The sequence below is a fragment of the Danio rerio genome, chromosome 2 (genome assembly GCF_049306965.1).
Source record: "Danio rerio strain Tuebingen ecotype United States chromosome 2, GRCz12tu, whole genome shotgun sequence".
Lineage (NCBI taxonomy): Eukaryota > Metazoa > Chordata > Actinopteri > Cypriniformes > Danionidae > Danio > Danio rerio.
This window is the reverse complement of record NC_133177.1, coordinates 1,978,095-2,001,218: the sequence shown is the minus strand read 5'-3', so window position 1 is coordinate 2,001,218 and position 23,124 is coordinate 1,978,095. Positions and strand designations below refer to the sequence as shown.

At 40.4% G+C, this 23,124-nt stretch overlaps 1 protein-coding gene across 10 annotated transcripts in view; it reads right to left on the bottom strand.

Moving 5' to 3' along the window:
- The window catches only part of adgrl2b.1 (adhesion G protein-coupled receptor L2b, tandem duplicate 1), a 228,657-nt gene that overhangs the window by 69,942 nt on the left and 135,591 nt on the right, over positions 1-23,124 (bottom strand). For all 10 annotated transcript variants that reach the window (NM_001366847.1, NM_001366848.1, XM_073911631.1 and 7 more), the window contains exons 6-8: positions 16,751-17,044; positions 9,575-9,675; positions 7,955-8,140 (exon numbers count right to left, since the gene is read on the bottom strand). In NM_001366847.1, coding sequence (NP_001353776.1) covers positions 7,955-8,140; positions 9,575-9,675; positions 16,751-17,044 — 581 coding nt within the window. The remainder of the gene's footprint in view (positions 1-7,954; positions 8,141-9,574; positions 9,676-16,750; positions 17,045-23,124) is intronic.

Sequence of the window (23,124 nt, the reverse complement as noted above, 5' to 3'; positions counted from 1 at the left end):
TTTGTTAATGCTAAATAAATACAGAATAATAAATAATATGAATAGTAATAATAAAATAAATGCCAAATTAAAATACAGATGTTAATTTTTAGTTCTAGTTAACAATTTTGGATTTTTGTAATGCATTAAATGCTAAACTATAATTAATAAATGCTGTACATAAACTGTTCATACTTGGTTAATGTTAGTTAATAAAATTACTAATATGAACTAATGGACCATAAGTAACGAAAATAAAATTTGCACACCTAAATTATTTATAATATTTTGTATATTTGCTATTATGGACTAATGCGCCATAAGAAACAAAAATAAAATAAAAAATTATTTAATAATTTAATTTATTTTATTAATAATTATAAAGTAATAATTAAAAATTTGAATTAATCAGGTAACTTGAAAAAAAAAAGGATCCATTGCTTAATGTTAGGTAATGTATTTACTAACATAAACACTGAACAACACATTCAAAATATAAACAAATAAACAAAAACAAATAATTAAAAAACGAAAAAAAAAAAAAAATAGATGAAAATAAATAAATAAAAATAAAAAGTAAATAAAATTAATAAAAAGTAAATACAATTAATTCAAAATAAATAAAAATAAACAAGTAAATTAAATAAAAATAAAATAAAATATGCACACCTAAATGATTTACCTTTTTTTAAAGTGCAGCAGTCAATTAATAATTCGATTTTGAGTTCTAGGAAACTTTAAAAGTCTTCAGTGCAAAGACAAATTGGAGAAATATCTGAATATTTTCAAAGCTGAAGTCATGGAGAGTATAAAAATATGACTGAAAGGACGCCGCAGAGCCTGTCCATTAAATCCATTTCAATTAAACATGGCTTTGAATGTGGATCTGCCTTATATAAGAGACTGAAGAGAGAGAACTGCAGAACTACTGGAGCAATGAAGACGACGAAGAGGAGAAGAAAGAAGAAGACTTTATATATATATATATATATATATATATATATATATATATATATATATATACACAGTTTTTATATGGTTCATTTAAGTTTTAAACTAAATGGAAATGAAAACAAATATGAACTAAAAAAATAATTTACTGCATGTTAAGTTCTGTATTGATTATAAAATATTACTTATTACCTATAAAGCTTTAAATAATCAAGCTCCTGTTTATCTAACCAACCTTCTGTCTTAATACAATCCAACCCGCTCTTTAGGATCTTAAAATTCAGGGCTTCTGGTTGTACCTAGAATAGCAAAGTCCACTAAAGGAGGTCATGCATTCTCATTTATGGTTCCTAAATTCTTGAATAGCATTCATAATAATGTCCGAGGCTCAGACACACTCTCGCAGTTCAAAACTAGACTAAAGACCTATCTTTTTAGTAAAACATACTCACAATGCATCGCATAACAGTATGATGGATGAATGTAGGTGCACTGGGCTTGACCACCACCTGTAGGACACACTCCTCCTGTCTTAACGCACCTGACATTGTGTTAGAAACTCTCATATGCTTTACATGTTTGTTTATATAACTGCTATTTTCATTTATAGCACTGCATTTTTGCATATTGTTTATATACACTATGAACAGCAGCTACACTAATTATTTTCTTCATTCTCTATTTACATCAGGGGATACCCATTCTGAGGCCCCTAGAGACTATGCAGCGCCATTGATGCGATTCAAGACCTGTGAAAAGATGATGCTAAGGTATCCATAATCCTGGACCAGGTCGTACCCTGAGCCCTGAGCAGATGATGTGGTGGTCATGGAAAACATGAGACTGATTCCTGAAAGACCATAGTGACAGACGAGTCTCCGCATTGATCCCGTGGGCCAGCCTGACCCCCTCCACCAGTTTAGTCCCTTATTTATCAAGGGGTCACCACAGCGGAATGAACCACCAACTATTCCAGCAAATGTTTCACACAGTGGATGACCTTCCAGCCACAACCCAGTACTAGGAAACACCCATACACTCTCACATTCACACACACACCCATACACTATGGCCAATTTAGTTCATCAATTCCCCCATAGCACATGTGTTTGGACTGTTGGGGAAACCGGAGCACCCGGAGGAAATCCACACATACACTGGGAGAACATGCAAACTCCATGCAGAAATGACAACTGACCAAGCCGGGACTCGAACCAGCGACCAAAACTTTAAAATTAGAATAATATTAATATTAAATAGCATTATTAATAATGCATAAGCAGAAACTCTGTAATCAATCTGGAAGTCTCTGGAATGCTGGTCTGGAGCTCCGTGAGCTGAATATATTCAGGAAAATCTGCTATTCTACATTAATAACCAATACAGAGATCCGCCACCGTGCACAGAATTATTACCTCTATTATATAAATCAATAAAGCGGTGCAGGAGCGATGTCAGAATCTGCTGGAAGAATTACGTCCAAATCCACCACTGTGGTTTTCTAATGGGGTTTTTCATTGAATGGGGAAAAATATCAAGGGTAAATGATACTATAATGTTTTATTCGATTAATCGCCCTCCTGTGAATTTCCTTTTAGATATTTCCTAAATGATGTTGAACAGATTCAGGAGTTTCTCACAGTATTTCCTATAATATTTTTTCTTCTTATTTGTTTTATTTCGGCTAGAATAAAAGCAGTTCTTAATATATTTAAACCCATTTTAAGCTCAATATTATTTGCCCCCTTCAGCAATATTAGTGTTGGATTGTCTCCAGAACAAACCACTGTTATACAATGCCTTGCCTAATTACCCTAACTTTACCCTAATTACCCTAGTTAAGCCTTTACATGTCTCTGTAAGCTGAATACCAGTGTTCTTGAAGAATATCTAGTCTAATATTATGTGCTGTCATCATGGCAAGGAGAAAAGAAATCAGTTATTAGTTATGAGTTATTAAAGGTTCAAGAAACCCTCGAGTACTTTTTTTTTGAGATGTTAACAGATGTGTGTGTGTTGAGCATCAGTTAAGACAATGTTAGCACCTGTCAGCTTTAATTGAGGGGAAAACTGGCTAATTTGGAGTTTTTGTCAGCTAATTTAATCTTCCGGGTTTAAAATGATTTTTGGGGCGGATCAAAATCGGCAACATAGCGCAAAACTGCAAGTGCAAAGATGAGGCGTCGAGTTCTCATTAATATTCATAGCGGAGTTTTCTTATCCTATGGGAAGAGCCGGCTTCTTAATTATTCATAACTGCACGTGCTTTCCGAAGGTAAGACCGACCTGCCAGTGCCGAGCTGAGACACGGACCAACAGCACACAGTATTTAGCTGTTCATGAAGGCTTGTATGTGTTTCTTTTCATGATCCACAGGGTTTGTTACATGTTTTTCCCCGCGATGCTGTCAGGGCTGATACAGCAAAGCTGTTTGTGTCCATTAAGCATTATTTTCGGGAGAGCAGTACGAGAATTGAAGAATGGCGGACGTTGTCTTTTATCAGGAGTTCGTTCATATTTAGACACATCGCCGTGCAGCTGTGTTCACCTAAATCCTCCAGATTACCAGCAATGATTAAAACAGACAGGGCAAGAGACCTGCTGCACTGAGTCTGCATTCAGACCTATGATTCAGACCCGGGGATTGAGGGAGAAGTCCTCATTGTGTTTATATGAACACGATCAGGGCTTTACATTAACTTTTTTGATCACCAGCCACAGTGGCTAGTAGATTTCCAACATTACTAGCCACTTGCCACTTGTGATTTGGAAAATATATTTTATATAAATAAATGTGACTTCGACATGCTAAAATGACTTGATTTAGATGCTGTGTTGTCCCAGATCAGCAGTTACTACACACAAATGGTTGGTTAATCTCATATTAAAGAAATGTTACTGTAAAGGATGATAATTAAACTATATTAACAAAAATAACTGTGAGCAAAGGAAAGCAGGTAAAATCATACCACGAGCGATAATGAAAGGATGATCACGTGCCTGAGAATAATTAAAAGGAAAGCAGTGACTGCAGCTGTTGCTTACAAATATATATATATATATATATATATATAATTTTTCAATCTTGAGCTCTTAAAAGCAGCAGGACTGTGGGTACACGAGCATCGTTTTTTGTCTAGTCTTTTTCAAAGAGAACCGATCACAAGTGAACGGAAAAAAAGTGCAAGTAAACGGGAGCGCGCACCCTTTAAACAGCGTACAGAGTAATCATCCTCTTATACCAGGGGTCACCAATCTCGGTCCTGGAGGGCCGGTGTCCCTGTAGGGTTTAGCTCCAACTTGCCTCAACACACCTGCCTGGATGTTTCAAGTATACCTAGTAAGACCTTGATTAGCTTGTTCAGGTGTGTTTGATTAGGGTTGGAGCTAAAATCTGCAGGACACCGGCCCTCCAGGAACAAGTTTGGTGACCACTGTCTTATACGATATTCACCTGCTTTGTTTCGCGCAAACACAGTTATTGTTTTCAGTCGTGCTGTTTCTCGATTCTAAGATTACATTTGCACGCATATTGGGCCATCCTTATTGTCGAGTCGAACCCTGCTTTAAGAAAACTACAATGTAAAAATGATTTCCAACCTGCCAAAGTGGCTAGTAGGAGAGGCTGTCTTACCTGCTGAAATCTAAACGCATTTGGTGGGTTGGCGGGTGTTAATGTAAAGCCCTCAACACGATTATCTTTGTAATGATCTAAATTGTGGTTATCTGTATATGAAATTACGAATAACAAATGTAGCAGGGCGTTAAATTACTGTTCATTTCTTTGCATTTGAACTTTGTAAACTATAAACTCATGCGTCTCCTCACGGTTTGTGTCTCGTTTTGTGCGCTAACTGACAACAGCTGTTCTCTCCCCTCCTTCTCCCCTGCTGGCCACGCCCACTCCTGCCCTTTCCTCGTGGAGCTCCACGCCAACTATGATGCATCTTTTGACAAAATTCTGAGGTGGACCTGAACCGAAAGCGGGGGGTGTCATGACCCTGTAAAACTATTATGTGTAGAAATGTGTTGAAAAAAAAAATCTGCTCTCTGTATAATATTGTGTTGTTAAAGTAACTTGATAAGAGCGTGCAGTTAATGTTGTAGAACAAACCCTGTGTTTCCCACGGGGCTTAATTTACTCATTAATTGATATTATAAAACTGATCAAACCCCACAGGAGAATCTCAAGAGAGTCAGCAGTAAGATCTTCTCTCTTTAATGTTTTCAAGTCTTTTCTGCAGCACTCTATTGAACAAACATTTGGACGTTTCACATTTAAGTCCAAATCTGTCTGTGTTGAAAACAGGTCTAGTGGTGGAGAATTGTTTGATCTGCTTTGGTGTTGATGGAGAGCGGTGATGATAAATGAGTCTTGGGAATTGCTGTCGTTATATAAACCATGGTGGCGGTGATGCTGTAAGAGCGGGACTAAAATAACAAATGACACTTCAGCGAACAATAAAGACTAGCGTACCATCACTCATCCACACGGATAAAGCTGGACTTCATAACTTTTTTTTTTTTCAAAGATAACTTTCTCCTTACCCTAAAATAATACAAGCGTACTGTGAATCAATGTGTTATTTATTTATGAAATTTTTCAGTTGGAAAGTAGATGCGAAAAAGTAAAACAGGTTGCTCCGGTTACGTTTCATTGCACGTTTCTGATAACAAATCCACTAGAGGGCGCTGTTTACATTTTTTTTTGCGAATCTGAAATACGTTCAACCAAATAATCAACCTATATTTTTTGGGAAACCACAAAAAGTTGCTTAAACAACCATTTGACTGCAATGTCTAGGTAAAAGGAACCCTAGGGGGCAGTATTATGGCAACGGTTTTTGTTTTTTTACTAACAGTTTAAAATAATGGTACATTAGTTAATGTATTTACTAACATGAACAAACTATTAGTAATACATTATATTTGGTATTTATTAATGTTCGTTGACGTTAGTTAATTTTATTTAATTTAAGTTAAATACGGTTAATTCATGAATATCTTTGTCCCAATAAAACACGTTTTTCTTGTTGTAAACTTATTGGAAATACATTATTTAGCCCACATTTTTGTGAAACTGCTAAAAAACATACTGTAGCACATGTTTGACTGCAGTTTGTAGGTGAAATGAACACTAGGGGGCAGTATGATGATATAATTTTTTTTTCTTTTTCACACTAATGAAATTTATGGGACATATTACAAATGAATAAAGAATTATTTTGGTGCAATTCTTTGACATCTTAACACTGTCTATGATTTGTTATAAACACATCTGTGTCATCTATCTGTCTCCATATGGACACTTTTCTGGTGTTTGGTCATTTTATATGGTGTTTGTGCTGCAGAGCGCTCGGGTTCGAGTCTGATGAAGCACGCGTACACAAAAGAAATAAAAGCAATGTAAAATCAAGGTAAACTATATTCTGGCAATGCACTTTTCTCTTTTGTCTGCTTCTGAAAACACTATTGGTTGGGTTTAGCGAAGGGTTTAGCTCAGTGTTTTGCTAGCTGATCCATACCACAAGCTAAGCCTTCTTCTGAACATCTACAAGAAGGACGTGCATCTAAAATGTACAACTAAACACACCCTAAGTAACGTATTTCAGATTTGCAAAGATGTAAACACCGCCCTCTAGTGGATTAGTCAGCCGAAATGTGCAACGAAACGTAGCTGGAGCAACTTATTTTTGTGAAATTGCTTAAAAACATACTTAAACACATGTTTGACTGCAGTTTGTAGGTGAAATGAACACTAGGGGGCAGTATGATGATATCAACGTTCGTTCCTGTTCACACTAATGATATTTACTGGGACATATTACTGATGAATAAAGAACTATTTTAGTGCAATTCTTTGACATTTTAACACTGTATATGATTTGTAATAAACACATCTGTGTCACCTATCTGTCTCCATATGGACACTTTTCTGGTGTTAGGCTGCTCGGGTTTGAGTCTGATGAAGCTCGCGTACACAAAAGAAATAGAAGCAATGTCAAATCAAGGTAAACTATATTCTGGCAATGCACTTTTCTCTTTCGTCTGCTTCTGAAAACACTATTGGTTGGGTTTAGCGAAGGGTTTAGCTCAGCGTTTTGCTAGCTGATCCATACCACAAGCTCCGCCTTCTTCTGAACATCTACAAGAAGGACGTGCATCTAAAACGTACAACTAAACATAACCTAAGTAACGTATTTCAGATTCGCAAAGATGTAAACAGCGCCCTCTAGTGGATTAGTCAGCCGAAATGTGCAACGAAACGTAGCTGGAGCAATGTATTTTTGTGAAATTGCTAAAAAAACATATTTAATCACATGTTTGACTGCAGTTCGTAAGTGAAATGGACACTAGGGGGCAGTATGATAATATCAACGTTCGTTCCTGTTCACACTAATGATATTGTTTCACCTATCTGTCTCAATATGAACACTTTTCTGGTGTTTGGCTGTAGCTCATTTCATATGGTGTTTGTGCTGCAGAGCGCTCGGGTTCGAGTCTGATGAAGCACGCGTACACAAAAGAAATAAAAGCAATGCAAAATCAAGGTAAACTATGTGTTCACAATGCACTTTTCTCTTTTGTCTGCTTCTAAAAACACTATTGGTTGGCTTTAGCGAAGGGTTTAGCTCAGTGTTTTGCTAGCCGATCTGTACCACAAGCTCCGCCTTCTCTTGAACATCTACAAGAAGGACGTGCATCTGAAACTTACAACTAAACACACCCAAGTAACGTATTTCAGATTCGCAAACATGTAAACAGCGCCCTCTAGTGGATTTGTAATCAGAAACGTGCAAAGAAACAGCAACATATTTTACCCTGAGGCATGTACTTCCAATCAACCAGGACTAAAGAATAGAATTGCGCAGAGATGTACAAACAAACAGATGTGCAATTTTAGAGCAGGAATGATCCAGGCATTATATTTATCATGCAACTGAAGAGACCGTCAGACCAGAACTGTTAGCGTTTTCCTCAACTCAGTCTTTAAACATGTGAGAACTGTGGAGATTGTGTGTACCTTGTTGAAGCTGCGTCCAGGCGAGTCCTTCTGGTCCGGTTTGAGCTCCTGCAGTTGAGCGTCCAGAATGTCCACCAGCTGCTCCATCAGACGCACAGAGGAGCTGACGTCTCCAGCAAACACTGAGCCCTGAGTGTGGTGAGCCAGTTCATTGGCCAGACTCGCTGCGTTCTCACCACTGCGGATCTGAGAAATCAACACAAAAACACTTTGAAGTCCCTATGAAATCAAAAATAACCATAGTGATTTCATCAGCCCACATTGCTGGTTTTAGGGTGAACGATTCATCTGTGCATTAGGAAATAAACAATAGTTTGCTCTTGTAATTAAAATCTGAAAATGCACTTCCTGAGATTCTGAGATCACACCAGTCTGAGGTATTGGGAGGGGCTAACATACTTAACCACGCCCCTTTAGTGGTCAGTTTAGCCATCAAACAGAAATAATGAGAAGGAGGAGTCTGTTAGGTTGTAATAACCCTTTCACCATCTTTCTGAATAAAACCAACCCGGGCTCATTGTGGAAACGTAGCCCCACGGACGTTTCTGCGGACCGCGATTTACGTCCCGGGAGGTACGTATTCGAGCGTTTTTTGATTTCGCGGATTCGCGAGAGGCCGCTGTGTGCGCTTTTTTGCGTCTCGGGCGCCTCTAGGGAGCGTGCGCCGTTCGCACCCGCGCCGTTCTCGCGCGAAAAGCCGCCGGATCGGCCGACTCGGCCGCCCTCCTCTTCCTCCTCCTCCTTCTCCTTCCCTAAACCCGAGCGACGGTTCGCAAAAGCCATCCAGAAAAAAAAAAGAAAAAAAAAAAAGCAAAAGCCCTCGTCTTCGATTTCGACCGCGTTTTCGGATCCCGCCGCGTTCTCGCCCTTATTTTTCGGATTCCGTTTTTCGTCTTACCTGATTTCCGGAACCGCTGTTCCCCGGACTCGATCCCGGTCATCGTCCACCGCGGCCGGCTCCTCCTCCGGGGCCTCCGCTCTGCCGACGCAACGCTGTGAGCTAAGCGGACAAACTGATTGCATCGGGAAAGCCCTCCACTCGGAGGCGAGCCGTCGGCCGGCGAGCGCGAAGAGGAGGGGCGGAGCGGCGCCACACCGCCCCGCAGCGTTCGCTCGAAAAAAACTAAATGCGGCCTTTACGTACCTCCGGCCATGTAAATCGCGGTCTCCAGAAACGTCTGCGGGGCTACGTTTTCAGAATGAGCTTGGGTTGAATAAAACACCTACTTTACTACATCCAATCAGCTCACAGCAGAAAAAAACAAGCCACACCCTCTGTTTCTACATTAATATTACTCTAGGAACTACGACTTTAAATCATTCACTACACTCATCAGAGTTCTCACCACTGCAGATCTGAGAATTCATCAGAAAATACACATTATACACACAAAATATGTTAAATGTTTCTTAAAAATTAAATATCTTATGTTCAATGGGGGAAAAAGTCCCCCCCCCCCATACATTTTAAAAGTACATATTTTAGAGCAGTAATCACACAAGGTTATCCAAGGTTATCACACCGTCAGAATCTTCTAGCGGTCCATGCTCTGTGTATTGTGAAATAACTCAAGTGTATTGTGCAAAGTGGATCTGAAATGACATCGAGCATCATCTGACCTTCTGCGCCACCTGAGCCACCCAGTGTGACGTACAGTTGCTGAGATCGGGACCTTTCGGGTTCCAGACGCCACCGGTCAAGCAGAGGAACAGAGCGATTCCTGGAGGAGCAGACACAACAAACACTCAGTTCAAGATTACAGCAAAATGCAGCTGAAGTCAAAGTTATTAGACTTGCTGTGATTTTTAAAAATATTTCCCAAATGATGTTTAACAGAGCAAGGAGTTGTTCCCCTTCGGGGGGAACTTCAGCACTATAAGTGGATTTGATTTGTAAAATCCACGCATTGGGAGGTTCGGTTCAGAAGCTACTCGTCTGAAAGAGTATTGAACGGGCCAATTAAGAATGAATTGGCAGCGCAAGCCTGCGCAGGTGAGCGGCATAAGCAATCAACTGAGTATATAAGCTCACCTGGCGCCAGCAGACGCTATCCTTTTCGCTTCAGAGACTTTCTGATCGAGTTGATGAGGGTTCCTCCTGCTGTGACCAGCGATTCTGAGCGAACGAGAGCATTCTCCCGGTCCAGAGTGTGTACACGCAGTGGCAGACGGTCGAGCTGGGTTTCTCCCTTGCCTGGCGTTCTTTGGGTCCGGTCCTCCAGAGCGGTGCGTATAAAGTTGCAAACTTCACAGAAAGAGCAACACAGTCGTGCAGCACGTCCTTTTCAGGACGGCGCTCCGACTGTGCGTTTCTGGATGCGGTGGTTTCCTGTCCTCGGATGATGGGCACGGGCATTGCGTTACATGTCTGGGGGTCCAGCATGTTAATGCGCTGCTCGCGGGCAGTTCATGTCGTCATTGCGATGCCATGACTGTTGCGCAAGATCGCGGTTAGCCTTTGCAAAAGGGTGAACCACCCCAGTTGTCCCCTGCTCTGCAGCGGGCACTCGGGCAGATCTGAGGGTTTCAGCGAGAGATAATCCGTCGCCCACGGGCCCGCGGACCTCCCGCTCCTCTAAGCGCTCCATCCAAGCTTCGGGCGGGGGAAGCGATCCGTCTAACAGATGGTAGCCCTTACGCCCGATGACACCGGAGACCAGATGTCCACCGCGGCATCGGAGGGTGGGCTTTCATTGTCCGATGATGATCCAGACCCGCTCGCCCCCTTCGGGCTGGTGAGCGCTGTCACTACGGATCCTGAAACGGACATGTTAGCCGTGCTTTCCCGGGCTGCTTCGGCCGTGGGTTGGAGATGGTTTATCCCCCAGCTCCGCGGCCGGACCGACTAGAGGGGCGTTCCCTTCTTCCCGGAGGTGCACAGTAGGCTCACGCGGTCTTGTAAAGCACTTTTTTCTGCTCGTGCTGCGTGTTCCTCCACCCTAACCACTCTTGACGGTGAAACAGCCAGGGGGTATGTGGCGATTCCTCAGGTTGAGTGCGCGATGGCGGTAAATCCGCGCGGCGCCTCTTCTTGGCGGGGTCCGCCTCGTCTCCCATCCAAAGCCTGTAAGTTATCTACCTCCCTCGGAGCTAGAGCTTACATAGCTGCGGGCCAGGCTGCTTCCGCCTTGCATGCGATAGCCACCTACCAGCGCTACCAAGCGCAGGCGCTGGCCGAGCTGCACGAGGGTGGGTCCAACCCAGGCTTACGAGCTTCGCACCGCCGCCGACTTAGCTCTTCGGACTACTGAGTCCGCTGCGTGTGCGTTGGGGAGGACGATGTCCACATTAGTGGTCCAGGAGCGCCACCCCTGGCTGATATGCGCAAAGTCGACAAAGTCCGCTTTCTTGACTTCCCCATATCCCCAGCCAGGTTCGGCGACACTGTCTGTGAATTCACCCAGGAATTCAAGGCGGTGAGAGAGCAGTTGGTGGGTGATGTCTTATCGGCGGTCCGTAGCCCGCTCCGCCCGCCGTGCCATTCATACCTGCTCCTCGCCGAAGGCGCCCGCCTACGAGAGCTGCTCCGCCCCCGCACACGCCTCAGGCGAAGCGAGCGCGTCGGGCACCTCGGAAGCAGGCAGCCCCCCTGCCCAGAACGCCGCTAAGTCCGGCAACGGACCGCGAAGCGCCCCTGGGACAGGCCATCTGGAGAAGAGGGAACTTGCTCTTTCCCCGCTGGAGGGCGGGGCCCCATTTCCAACGGCACTTTTTACTGCCATGAAAACATTATGAAAGGGCACTTTTCACTTCCCCAGATGTGACAGCCCGAAATCTGCCAGTCTGGGACGCTATGCTTTCTAGCTTGCAGATTCGGTGCGTTTCGCCAGTGGCTCACGAGCGCTGGGAGGACGGTCTCCTTTCTCCCACCCCTCGAGCCTCCCCTCCGGAGCTCGGGTTTGGAGTGAGAGCAAATATCTCACCTCCAGCTTTTCCGTGGGACCCGCGAGCTTCCCGGATCAGCACACCCACTCCGCGCTGCCCCACTGCTGGTACGTCAGCGATTGTAGCGATGAGTCCATTAGCGAGAGCTCTGCCTGCCTGGTTAGCGCGGGCCAGCTCTTCGCGGTGGCTCATACGCACAATCAGACTCGGCTATGCGATTCAGTTCGCGAAACGGCCCCCCAAGTCACGGGTGTGTATTCACCAGGGTCAGCCCCCTGTCCGCCCCTGTCTTGCGAGAGGAGATTGCTGTCCTCCTGGCGAAGGATGCAATCGAGCCGCTCCCTCCAGCCGAGATGGAGGGTGGGTTTTACAGCCCACGCTTCATCGTGCCCAAAAAGAGCGGTGGGTCACGGCCAATCCTAGATCTGCGCGTTTTGAACCGCTGCCTGCACAAGCTGCCGTTCAGAATGCTTACGCAGAAGCGCATCCTCCGGTGCGTTCGTCCTCTGGGTTGGTCTGCAGCATTAGACCTGATGGACGCGTATTTCCATGTCTCCACTCTTCCTCGCCACCGACAGTTTCTGCGGTTTGCGTTTGAAGGTCGAGCTTGGCAATACAAAGCCCTCCCCTTCGGGCTCTCTCTGTCTCCGCGGGTCCTCACCAAGCCCGCGGAGGGTGCCTCAGCGCCCCTTCGGCTCGCGGGCATCTGCATACTCAATTTCTTTACGACTGGCTGATTTTTGCCCTCTCTCGGAGCAGTTGATTATGCACAGAGACAAAGTGCTCTGGCACTTCCACCTGTGGGGGTTTCAGGTCAACCGAGAAAAGAGCAAACTCGCCCCCGTGCAGAGGATCTCTTCTCTCGGGCTGGAGCTGGACTCGGTCACCATGGCAGCGCGCCTCTCCGGAGAGCGCGCTCAGCTGATGCTGTACTGTCTGAGAGAGCTCGACAGTAAAATAGTGGTCCCACTGAAACTATTTCAGAGGCTCCTGGGGCATATGGCATCCGCAGCCGCTTCATGCCGCTCGGATTATTCTATATGAGACCACTTCAGCACTGGCTTCACGATCGAGTCCCCAGACGCGCATGGCACGCGCGCGCACACCGAGTCTCTGTTACTGCGCTGTGTCGCCGCGCCCTCAGCCCTTGGAGCGACCCCTCGTTCCTACAGGCCTGGGTGTCTCTAGAACAGGCGTCCAGTCTTGTTGTCGTTTCAGCAGACACTTCCAACACGGGCTGGGGGGCTGTGCGTTGCGGGCATGCGGCTGCGGACCTGTGGAAAGGTACCCAGTTGCATTGGCATATCGCCTGGAGCTGTTGGCAGTGTTCCTCGCTCTCCACCGTTTTTTTCCGGTGCTGGAGCGGCAACACGTGCTGGTCAGGACGGACAGTACGGCGGCGGTGGCGTATATCAGCCGTATAGGGGGTATGCGCTCTCGCCGCATGTCTCAGCTCGCCCGCCGTCTGCTCCTCTGGAGTCATCCGCGGCTGAATCGCTGCACACCATTCATATTAAGGCAAGCTCAACCGTGCAGCCGATGCGCTCTCACGGCAGCCTTGCGTCCTGGAGAATGGAGACTCCACCCCGAGTCTGTTCAGCTGATATGGGCGCGATTCGGGGAAGCCCAGATCGATCTGTTGCTTCCCCCGAGATCGCTCATTGCTAGTTGTTCTTTCCCTGACCGAGTGCTCTCGGCACGGATGCACTGGCTTACAGCTGGCCTCGGGGCACGCGCAAATACGCGTTTCCCCCAGTGAGCCTGCTCGCGCAGTTACTGTGCAAGGTCAGGAAGAGGACGAGGAACAGGTTGCTGGTTGCGCCCCTCTGGCTCAACCGGACCTGGATGTCAGAGCTCTCCCTCGCGATAGCCCTCCCCTGGCAGTCCCTTCGAGAGAGCACCTACTCTCTCAGGGACAGGGCACCACCTGGCACCCTCGCCGATCTTTGAAGAGATTTTAGACGCGGGGAAGACTTAGGTAACCTCCGATTGCGGTGGCTAATACCGTCACTCGGGCTAGAGCCCCCTCCCCGAGCGCGCCTATGCCCTGACGTGGAGTCTATTCACTGAATGGTGTGTCTCTCGCTGAGAAGACCCCCGTAATTTGCCAGATCAGCGTTGTGCTTTCTTTACGCCGAGAGAAGCTGGAGAGCAGGCTGTCGCCCTCCACACTCAAGGTTACGTGGCTGCCATCTCCGCTCTCATAACGCGGTGGCTGGCAGCACCGTGGGCATAACCTCATCATCCGGTTCCTCAGGGGCGTTAAGCGAATTAATCCATCCCGCCCCCTCTCATGCCCTCTTAGGATCTCGCCCTCGCTACACAAGCCGCGTCAGATCCCTTCGATCCTCGACTCAGTATCTTTCTGTCCCTGAAGACAGCTCTGCTGGTCGCGTTGATATCGATTAGAGGGTCGGGGACCCGGAGGCATTTTTCGGTCAGTGACTCGTGCCTGTAATTGGGCTGGCTTCTCTCACGTCCTGAGACCCCGCCCGCGATATGTGCCCAAGGTTCCTACCACTCCGTTTTAATACGAGGTAGTGAGCCTGCAAGCGCTGCCCTCGGAGGAGGCAGACCCAGCCCTTCTTTATTGTCCAGTTCGCGTTTTGCGTATTATCCGGACCGCACTCAGAGTTAGATCATCTGAGCAGCTCTTCGTCTGTTATAACGGTCGGCAGCAGGGAAGTGCCGTACCGAAATAAGTTCCCACTAGATTGTGGATGCCTTTCTTTCACTATCAGAGCCGAGATAAGCCGCGTCCCCCGAGAGCGCGTGCGCACTCCACTCGGAGTTTCGCATCCTCTCGAGCGCGCGCACGCGGCGCCCCTCTAACAGACTTCTGTAGAGCTGCGGGCTGGGTGACACCCAACACATTTGCAAGGTTTTACAATCTGCGAGTGGAGCCGGTTTCCTCAAGGGTATTAGGTAACCCTTGGTGATTGAGGAAACAATTCGGTAGGGTGTTGAAACACGCTTGCTGCGCCATTTTCCCTAACACGGAGATACGTGCGCCTTTTTATCTGTCAGTAAAGTTCCCCGTCAGGTGAGCCCTGCAGATTCCTCCGTGGCCCCCAGCACTGACTCAGCGGAGGAGTCACTTGCTGGCCCACTACGTTGTAGGTCTGCCCGCTGGTCAGCCCGCGTTTTGGGTAAAGGTGCCTGCTATGCGTGGTCCCCACTAGGCGATCCCATATGCCTATTCAGCCACGGTTAAGTCCCCCCCCCTGGGCGGACCCGTGTCTTCCCTCCCCGCTAACCACTCTTTTGCTATGCGTACTCCCCCTTTTTAGGGCTAGTCCATATGTAAATTCTGCCATCTATCCCCCCTTGGGTAACGGATGGCCTCCGCAGCGTCCTCCCTATCGGGATTGCACGCTTCCCAACGTACTGTCGTATTTTCCTAGAATAATCTAGATGCTCACGACTTCCCAAAAAATATATCTAAATCCGTAAAACTTCTGTTGAAGTAGGATAAATTAGGGCCAGGGACACGTTGGAGGACCGCGCCCCCCATGATGCGGGTGCGTCACGCTTGCTTGACTATCTCCTCATCGGGGGTGTTGGTAAGGTGCAGTCATTATGGCGCTTTCAATGGGCTCCCAATGCGTGGATTTTACAAATCAAATCCACTTATAGTGCTGAAGTTCCCCCCGAAGGGGAACGTTCGAGGTTACTAAAGTAACCCTTCGTTCCCCGAGGAGGGGAACGGAAGCACTATACTCCGTCGCCATAATGACTGTCCCTTAGCTGTTGAAAGTCTCTTCAGCTTAAAAAGGATAGCGTCTGCTGGCGCCAGGTGAGCTTATATACTCAGTTGATTGCTTATGCCGCTCACCTGCGCAGGCTTGCGCTGCCAATTCATTCTTAATTGGCCCGTTCAATACTCTTTCAGACGAGTAGCTTCTGAACCGAACCTCCCAATGCGTGGATTTTACAAATCAAATCCACTTATAGTGCTTCCGTTCCCCTCCTCGGGGAACGAAGGGTTACTTTAGTAACCTCGAACGTTCACAGTATTTCCTATAACAGGTTTTCTTCTGGTGTTCTCAGTATTATGTATTTTCGTTTTTTAGTCATGACTAAAACATTTACAGCACTTTGGAAAACCTTTGATGTTTTAATGTGCTTTAAAAATAAAGAATGAATGAATGAATGAATGAAACAAATGAATGAATGAATGAATGAAACAAATGAATGAATGAATGAATGAATGAATGAATGAATGAATGAAAGACAAAAGAATGTATGAATGAAATAATAAATAAATGAAGGAACAAATGAATGAACAAAAGAAACGATTTAATGAATGAATGAAAAAATTACTTATTAATTAATTAACAAATTTATAAATGAATGAAACAATGAATGACTGAAATGAAGAAAATGAATAAACGAAAGAATGAATGACAGATGAATGAATGAACGAATAAATGAATGAATGAACAGATGAATGAATTAATGAACAAATGAATGAAAGAATAAATAAATGAAGGAATGAACAAATGAATGAACAAACTAATTAATGAATGAATGAATAAAAGATTGAATAAATAAATGACAAATTAACGAACAAGCAAATGAATGAATGAATCAAAGAATGAATAAATTAACGAATTAATGAATGAACGAATGAACGACTGACCAAACAAACGAATGAATAAATGACTGAACAAATGAATGAATGAAGGAATGATAGAAAGAATGAATGAACGAATTACTGATCAAACAAGCAATTAATCGAATAGATGAATGAATGAATAAATGAACAAATAAACCAACGACTGAATGAACCAATGAATGAACCAATGAATAAATTAAAAGATGAATGAATGAATGAACTAACGAATAAATAAATGAACAAATGAATGAACGAACAAACATTTATAATAATGGAATGACCCGAAGACACACCTCGTGTTCCTCTGGGACAGGGCCGCTCCACTGTCAGCCCGCGGTGTGTTTTTGGCCAGGAGATTCCTCTTTTTTCGGTTGGTTCACAGAAGCGTCTGCTGGCGGGCGGTACACTGGCGGCGGCGGTGGGGTCGGCTGGAGGCTCCGGATGCTCCTCTGTCAGAGGGTCTGTGGAGATGCTGGAGTTCAGAGACGGTCTCTGGGTGAAGCTGAGGCTGAGGGTGGTCTTCAAGACTGCTGGAGTGGATCTTCTGGGAGGAAGAGTAGAGGTGGCGTCATCAGACACCGTCGGTTCTGGAGGAACAAAAGATTGAGATTATCACATTGAAATATCAGAGCTTATATCACTGTAAAAAAAATAAAATAATAATAATAATAATTATGTAATAATAATAACAACAATATAATAATAATAATAATAATAATAATAACAATAATAATAATAATAATAATATAATATAATAATGTAATATTAACAACAATATTAATATTAATAATAATAATAATTATTATTATATAACAACAACAACAACAACAACAACAATAATAATAATAATAATAATAACAACAATAAAATAGTAATAATTATATAATAATAATAATAACAATATGATAATAATAATAATAAATAATAAAATATTAATAATATTATAATAATATAATAATAACAACAAAAAATTTAAATCACATTTAAATATAGGAGTTTATATCACTGTAATTAAAATTATTATTATTTTTATTATTATTATTTTTATTATATTATTATTAATATAATAATTATTACAATCTAATAATAATAATACTACAAATAATCTTAATATTACTATTATTATTAATAATAATAATAAGAATTATAACAACAACAACAACAACAACAACAATAATAATATTAACATAATATTAATATTAATATTAATCATATAATAAATCTTCACCTTAATTTTGCATAGGAAATAATATAATATTTTAATAATAATATTGCAGTGCATTTAAAAACCATACACAAGTGTACACAGGCTGTGTTTTGTCTATGACTGATATCAAACCAAGGATTTTTGAGTAAAAACTTTCAAGTTTTCAAGTTAGCTTGTCCGAGTGTTTTTCAGTTCTCCACCGTGTTTGTTTGTGCGCTCCTGTTTTAGACACAAGCGTGACTGCATGGAAATCATCCGTAATAATGAACATCACAAGATGTGAATGTGCTCAGAATAACAGATTTCTGCTCCCTTTCATCTCAGCCAATCAGAACAGACGCCTGATGGAGCCCAAAGAAAACCACACAATTCTATTGGCTGATAGAGCTAAAGCACCGCCCCTCATGTGTGGTCATGCATATAATAGCTCAGCACCATCTTGTTGAGTGTTTGATACAAGGATAAAGATTTTTTGGGTTTTTCATTCTTGGGGGTGGTGGGAGAAAGCTTTTCAGTGAAGCAGTGACTGTTGATCAGCCACACTGAGAACATTAGGACTTAAACTAAAATAAATACATACATTTAAAATGAATTAATACATAAATTAATAAAAAACATTAAAAATAAATACAAGTAAAAAACTGCCAATTTAAAATAAAAATAAAAATATTTAAAATAAATAAATAAATGTAAAACAAAAATGAATAAATACATTTAAATAAATAAATAATTTTAAAATAAATGAATAATAAATAATAAAGAAAAGTAAAATAAATAATTGTAAAACAAATAAATACATTTAAAATAAATAAATTAAAAATTAATAAAGTTATAATAAATAAATATTTTTAAATTAAACAAATAAAAGTTAAAAATTTTCAAATAAATGAATTTAAAATAAATACATAAATAAAATAAATTTACAACAAATAAATAAATACATTTAAAATAAATATATAAATGTTAAATAATAAAAAAATACATTTAATAAATAAAACAAAAATTACATTTAAAAATAAATTAATTTATAATAAAATATTTTAAAGAATAAATAAATGTGAAAAAGTAAAATAAAAAAATATATAATAATACATTTAAAATAAAAAAAAATATTTAAAATAAATAATTTTAAAATAAATAATTGTAAAATATGCACAAATAAATGAATGTAAAAAACAAATTAATAATTGTAAATTTTAAAATTAAAAAGTAAATAAATATAACAAATGTAAAATAAATTAATGTAAAATAAATAAATAAATACATTTATTTTTTTATGTAAATATGTAAAAAAATAAACTAATTAAAAAAAAATATTAAAATAAAGTAATGTAAAAAAAACAAAAATTAATGTGAAATAAATAAATAAATGTAAAATAAATTTTAAATATATTAATAATTTAATGCAAACAAAAAATTAAATTAAAATAAATAAATAATTTTAAAATAAATACATTTAAAGAAATAAAATAAATAAATAAATAAATAAATAAATAAATTGCTTTCGGGATGCAAAGAAATGTGTGATATTATTTCAAAAATGTGCTAAGAATTAATATATCAGTTGTCAGACAGTGAATCCAGCAGCACGCTGTAATATTCAGAAGATTGCACCGAGATCCAGGAGGAATGCTAATAATGCTCAAGCATTCATTTGTCTGGTCACCATTCAGCTGCTTGCAGGACTGGAATTTAATCACAATAACAAAATTACCCAAAAGCCTCTGGGGTCCTGTTTCCACCTGGCATTAACATGCATTCAGATGAGTCTCTTGTGGCCACTTGAGTTCAGATTCAGTAAAGACCTTTCGCTTTTATTTCCTCTCTTTACATGGAAGAATTATTGAGGGAACATACGGAATATAGGAACAAATGTAACCTGTTTTTTACTCTCATTTCATAAATGAAGTGCATTGATGCTTTGTGTGAATTCCAGCATTTAGTCGAATAAAGTTAGAATTAATTTGATAGTCAATATTTAAAAAAGCAGAAAAATCACTGAATTCACACCAGTATTTGAGTCGTTTACTTGTGATGGGATTGAAGAAAGTGCATTTTAACCCTGGAGAATTCCTAAGAACATTTATTTAATTTAGATTTTCTTTTTAAATAGTTTCCTTATTCTGAGCGGTTTACCAATCAATCAACAATATTTATAAAATACAAATAAATAAATAAACAATAAAATAATAATAAATAAACACATAAATAATTAAAATAAAATAAATATAATATTTTAACTAAAATAAAATGAATAGATAAATGAATAAATAAATATTACAATTAATAAATAAATTAAACTAAAATTTAAATAAAATAAAAAATAAAATAATAATAATAAAAAACATAAAATAAAATAAAATAAAATAAAATAAAATTAAATAATAATAAATAAAAATAAATTAATTAAATAAAAAGACCCTAGGGACATTTTTGAGCAAAAGCATAATATTTTTTTATTTAATTAAATTTATTTAAATAAAGATAATATTCATATAATCTGACTAAAAGGAAATAAACGAAGAAAGCTAAAAGTGAAAGCAATTTTCAAATAAGCGCACTCTTATGGTGATATAAATAATAATAATAAAAAATTTAAAACACAAAAATTCATTCATTCATAGATTTTTTTTAAAGACAGCGATATGACATTTGCTTTGTTTTTTTAATTTAATTTTAGTAATTAATGGCTGCAGTATAAGATATGCTTGAGAGTTAAAGGGACAGATCACCCCCCAAAAAATGAAAGGGATTGTTCACCCTCCCAGAAACATCAGTCAGCATTTATTTACTCGCCCTTCGCTTTTCACAAACCTGTTTGGGTTTCTTACTTATGTTGAACACAAATGAAGGTATTTTGAAGAATGCTGAAAACCTGTAACCATTGACTTCCACACTATTTGTTTTATGGATGTCAGTGGTTACCGATTACTAACATTCTTTAAAATATCTTCTTTTTTGTTTAACAAAACACAGAAACTCAAAGTTTACGATCACTGGAGGATAAATAAAATGTATTTTAGGGTCGAATTTTCACTTTCCAACTCACTGTAAGGCCAAGGTTTTTGTTTTGTGTGTCATTCAAACATCCTGAAGATTGTTTCACGCTGAGGGGATTTGAGAAAGGTGAAGGCAAACCTTTTTTCTCTGGATTTTAAAAACATTTAAGGATCATTCAAAGAGCTTTCCGTCATTTGTGTTTGACAGTTTAAACAAATAGGGCTGGATCTGGTCTATTATGCTGTCATCTTTAGCACAGGAAAACACACAAAGAAAAGACGACAAAAATCTAAACCTTGCCAGAATGTTTTTGTGTGATGTGCATGTCAAAATACGAGTGCCAAAAGTTACAATATTTATCGAAAGAAAACAAGATGCATATATACAGCGGGGGAAATAATTATTGAACTCTTTTCTCATATTTCTAGAGGTGCCGTTGACTTTGAAATATTCTCCAGATGTTGATAACAACCAAAGAAATCCATATACATGCAAAGAAAACAATATTAATTAGTTTATAAATGAAATGACGCACGTAAAAAGTATTGAACACATGAAGAAAGGGAGGTGTAGTTTGGCAGTGAACGCCCAGACAGCAGCTGAAATCTCTCAGTAGTTCTTCAGCAACCCTCTGCCCTTCCTCAGTGTAAATGAATACCAGCTGCCTCAGTCCGACATCCACATTGGATGAAGATGAAGCCAGGGTGGACATTTCAGCAAGACATTGATCTAAAACAGGGGTTCTCAAACTTTTCAACCTGCGACCCCTAAAACGACAATACCAGTGACTCACGACCCCCTCTATGCTCGGAGGTGGCTGTAAGCAAACAAATATTGTAAACAATGGTGCACACACACCAATAGGAACTATACAAACAAGCTTATTGACGACACAAAAGAAGGGCAACAGTCTATCCTTTATAATCATTATTCATTTGTTTAATCTAATACTAATCTCACTTAACGAGAATGGCGAGCACAATGTTTATAGCAAAAGGTTTAATTTTGGAGACTTGGAGCCACTTGGAGATCGTCCTCCTTGTTCAGTCGGGGCCTTTATTTTTAGTGAGTGCCATTAAGGTGTCAAAGCTTAACATTATACCGTAAAATCCATCTGCTGCAACTATTGCTGTGATGTTAATCTAGCCTAATAACCCCAGAGGCTGCAATCCAATGGAAAAAAAATTATTTGAAAGGCTGATGACTTTTTATGTGCATGTTTTTTAAATCTATTATTTAAATATATTTATAAAAATATATTTTATATATATATATAATAAAGGGACTAAGCCGACAAGAAAATTAATGAATAATATTTAATATTTACATTTAAAAATGTAAATATTATTTAAAAATAATATATATATATATATATATATATATATATATATATATATATATATATATATATATTATTTTTAAATAATATTTACATTTTTAAATGTAAATATTAAATATTATTCATTAATTTTCTTGTCGGCTTAGTCCCTTTATTAATCTGGGGTCACCACAGCGGAATGAACAACCAACTTATCCAGCACGTTTTTATGCAGCAGATGCCCTTCCAGCCGCAACCCATCTCTGGGAAACATCCCCACACTCATTCACACACACACTCATACACTATGGACAACTTAGCCTACCCAATTCACCTGTACCGCATGTCTTTGGACTGTGGGGGAAACCGGAGCACCCGGAGGAAACCCACGCAAACGCAGGGAGAACATGCAAACTCCACACAGAAACGCCAACTGAGCCGAGGATCGAACCAGCGACCTTCATGCTGTGAGGCGACAGTACTACCTACCTGGCCACTGCTTCGCCCATATTAAGTATTAATATATATTAATAATATAATATATAAATAATATTAAAAATATTAAAATATGATAGTTCTAATAGTTTAATAAAATATATGAGATTTTTTGGAAATCACCAAGCGACCCCCCTCATTGTCTCTCGACCCGCACTTTGAGAACCACTGATCTAAAACACAGCCAAGGAGACTCTCAGATGCTTTCAGAGAAAGAAAACCAAGCTGTAGAATGGCCCAGCCAATCACCTGACCCCAATCCAATAGAGAATACAAAGCAAAGCTCACATTTGATAGACAAGAACCACAGAACCAGCAAGATTTTGACCCTCTGTTGAAGTCTGTGAGAAACTCACTCTCATAAATAAAGATCTAATGCAAATTAAATATACCCTATACAGTTAAAGTGAGAATTATTAGCCCACCTTTGATTTTTTTTTTCTTTTTTTAAATATTTCCCAAATGATGTTTAATAGAGCAATGAAATGTTCACAGTATGCCTGATAATATTTTTTCTTCTGGAGAAAGTCTTAATTGTTTTATTTAGGCTAGAAATAAAGCAGTTATTAATTTTTAAACACCATTTTAAGGACAATATTATTAGCCCCTTTAAGCTAGTTTTCGATAGTCTTCAGAACAAACCACTG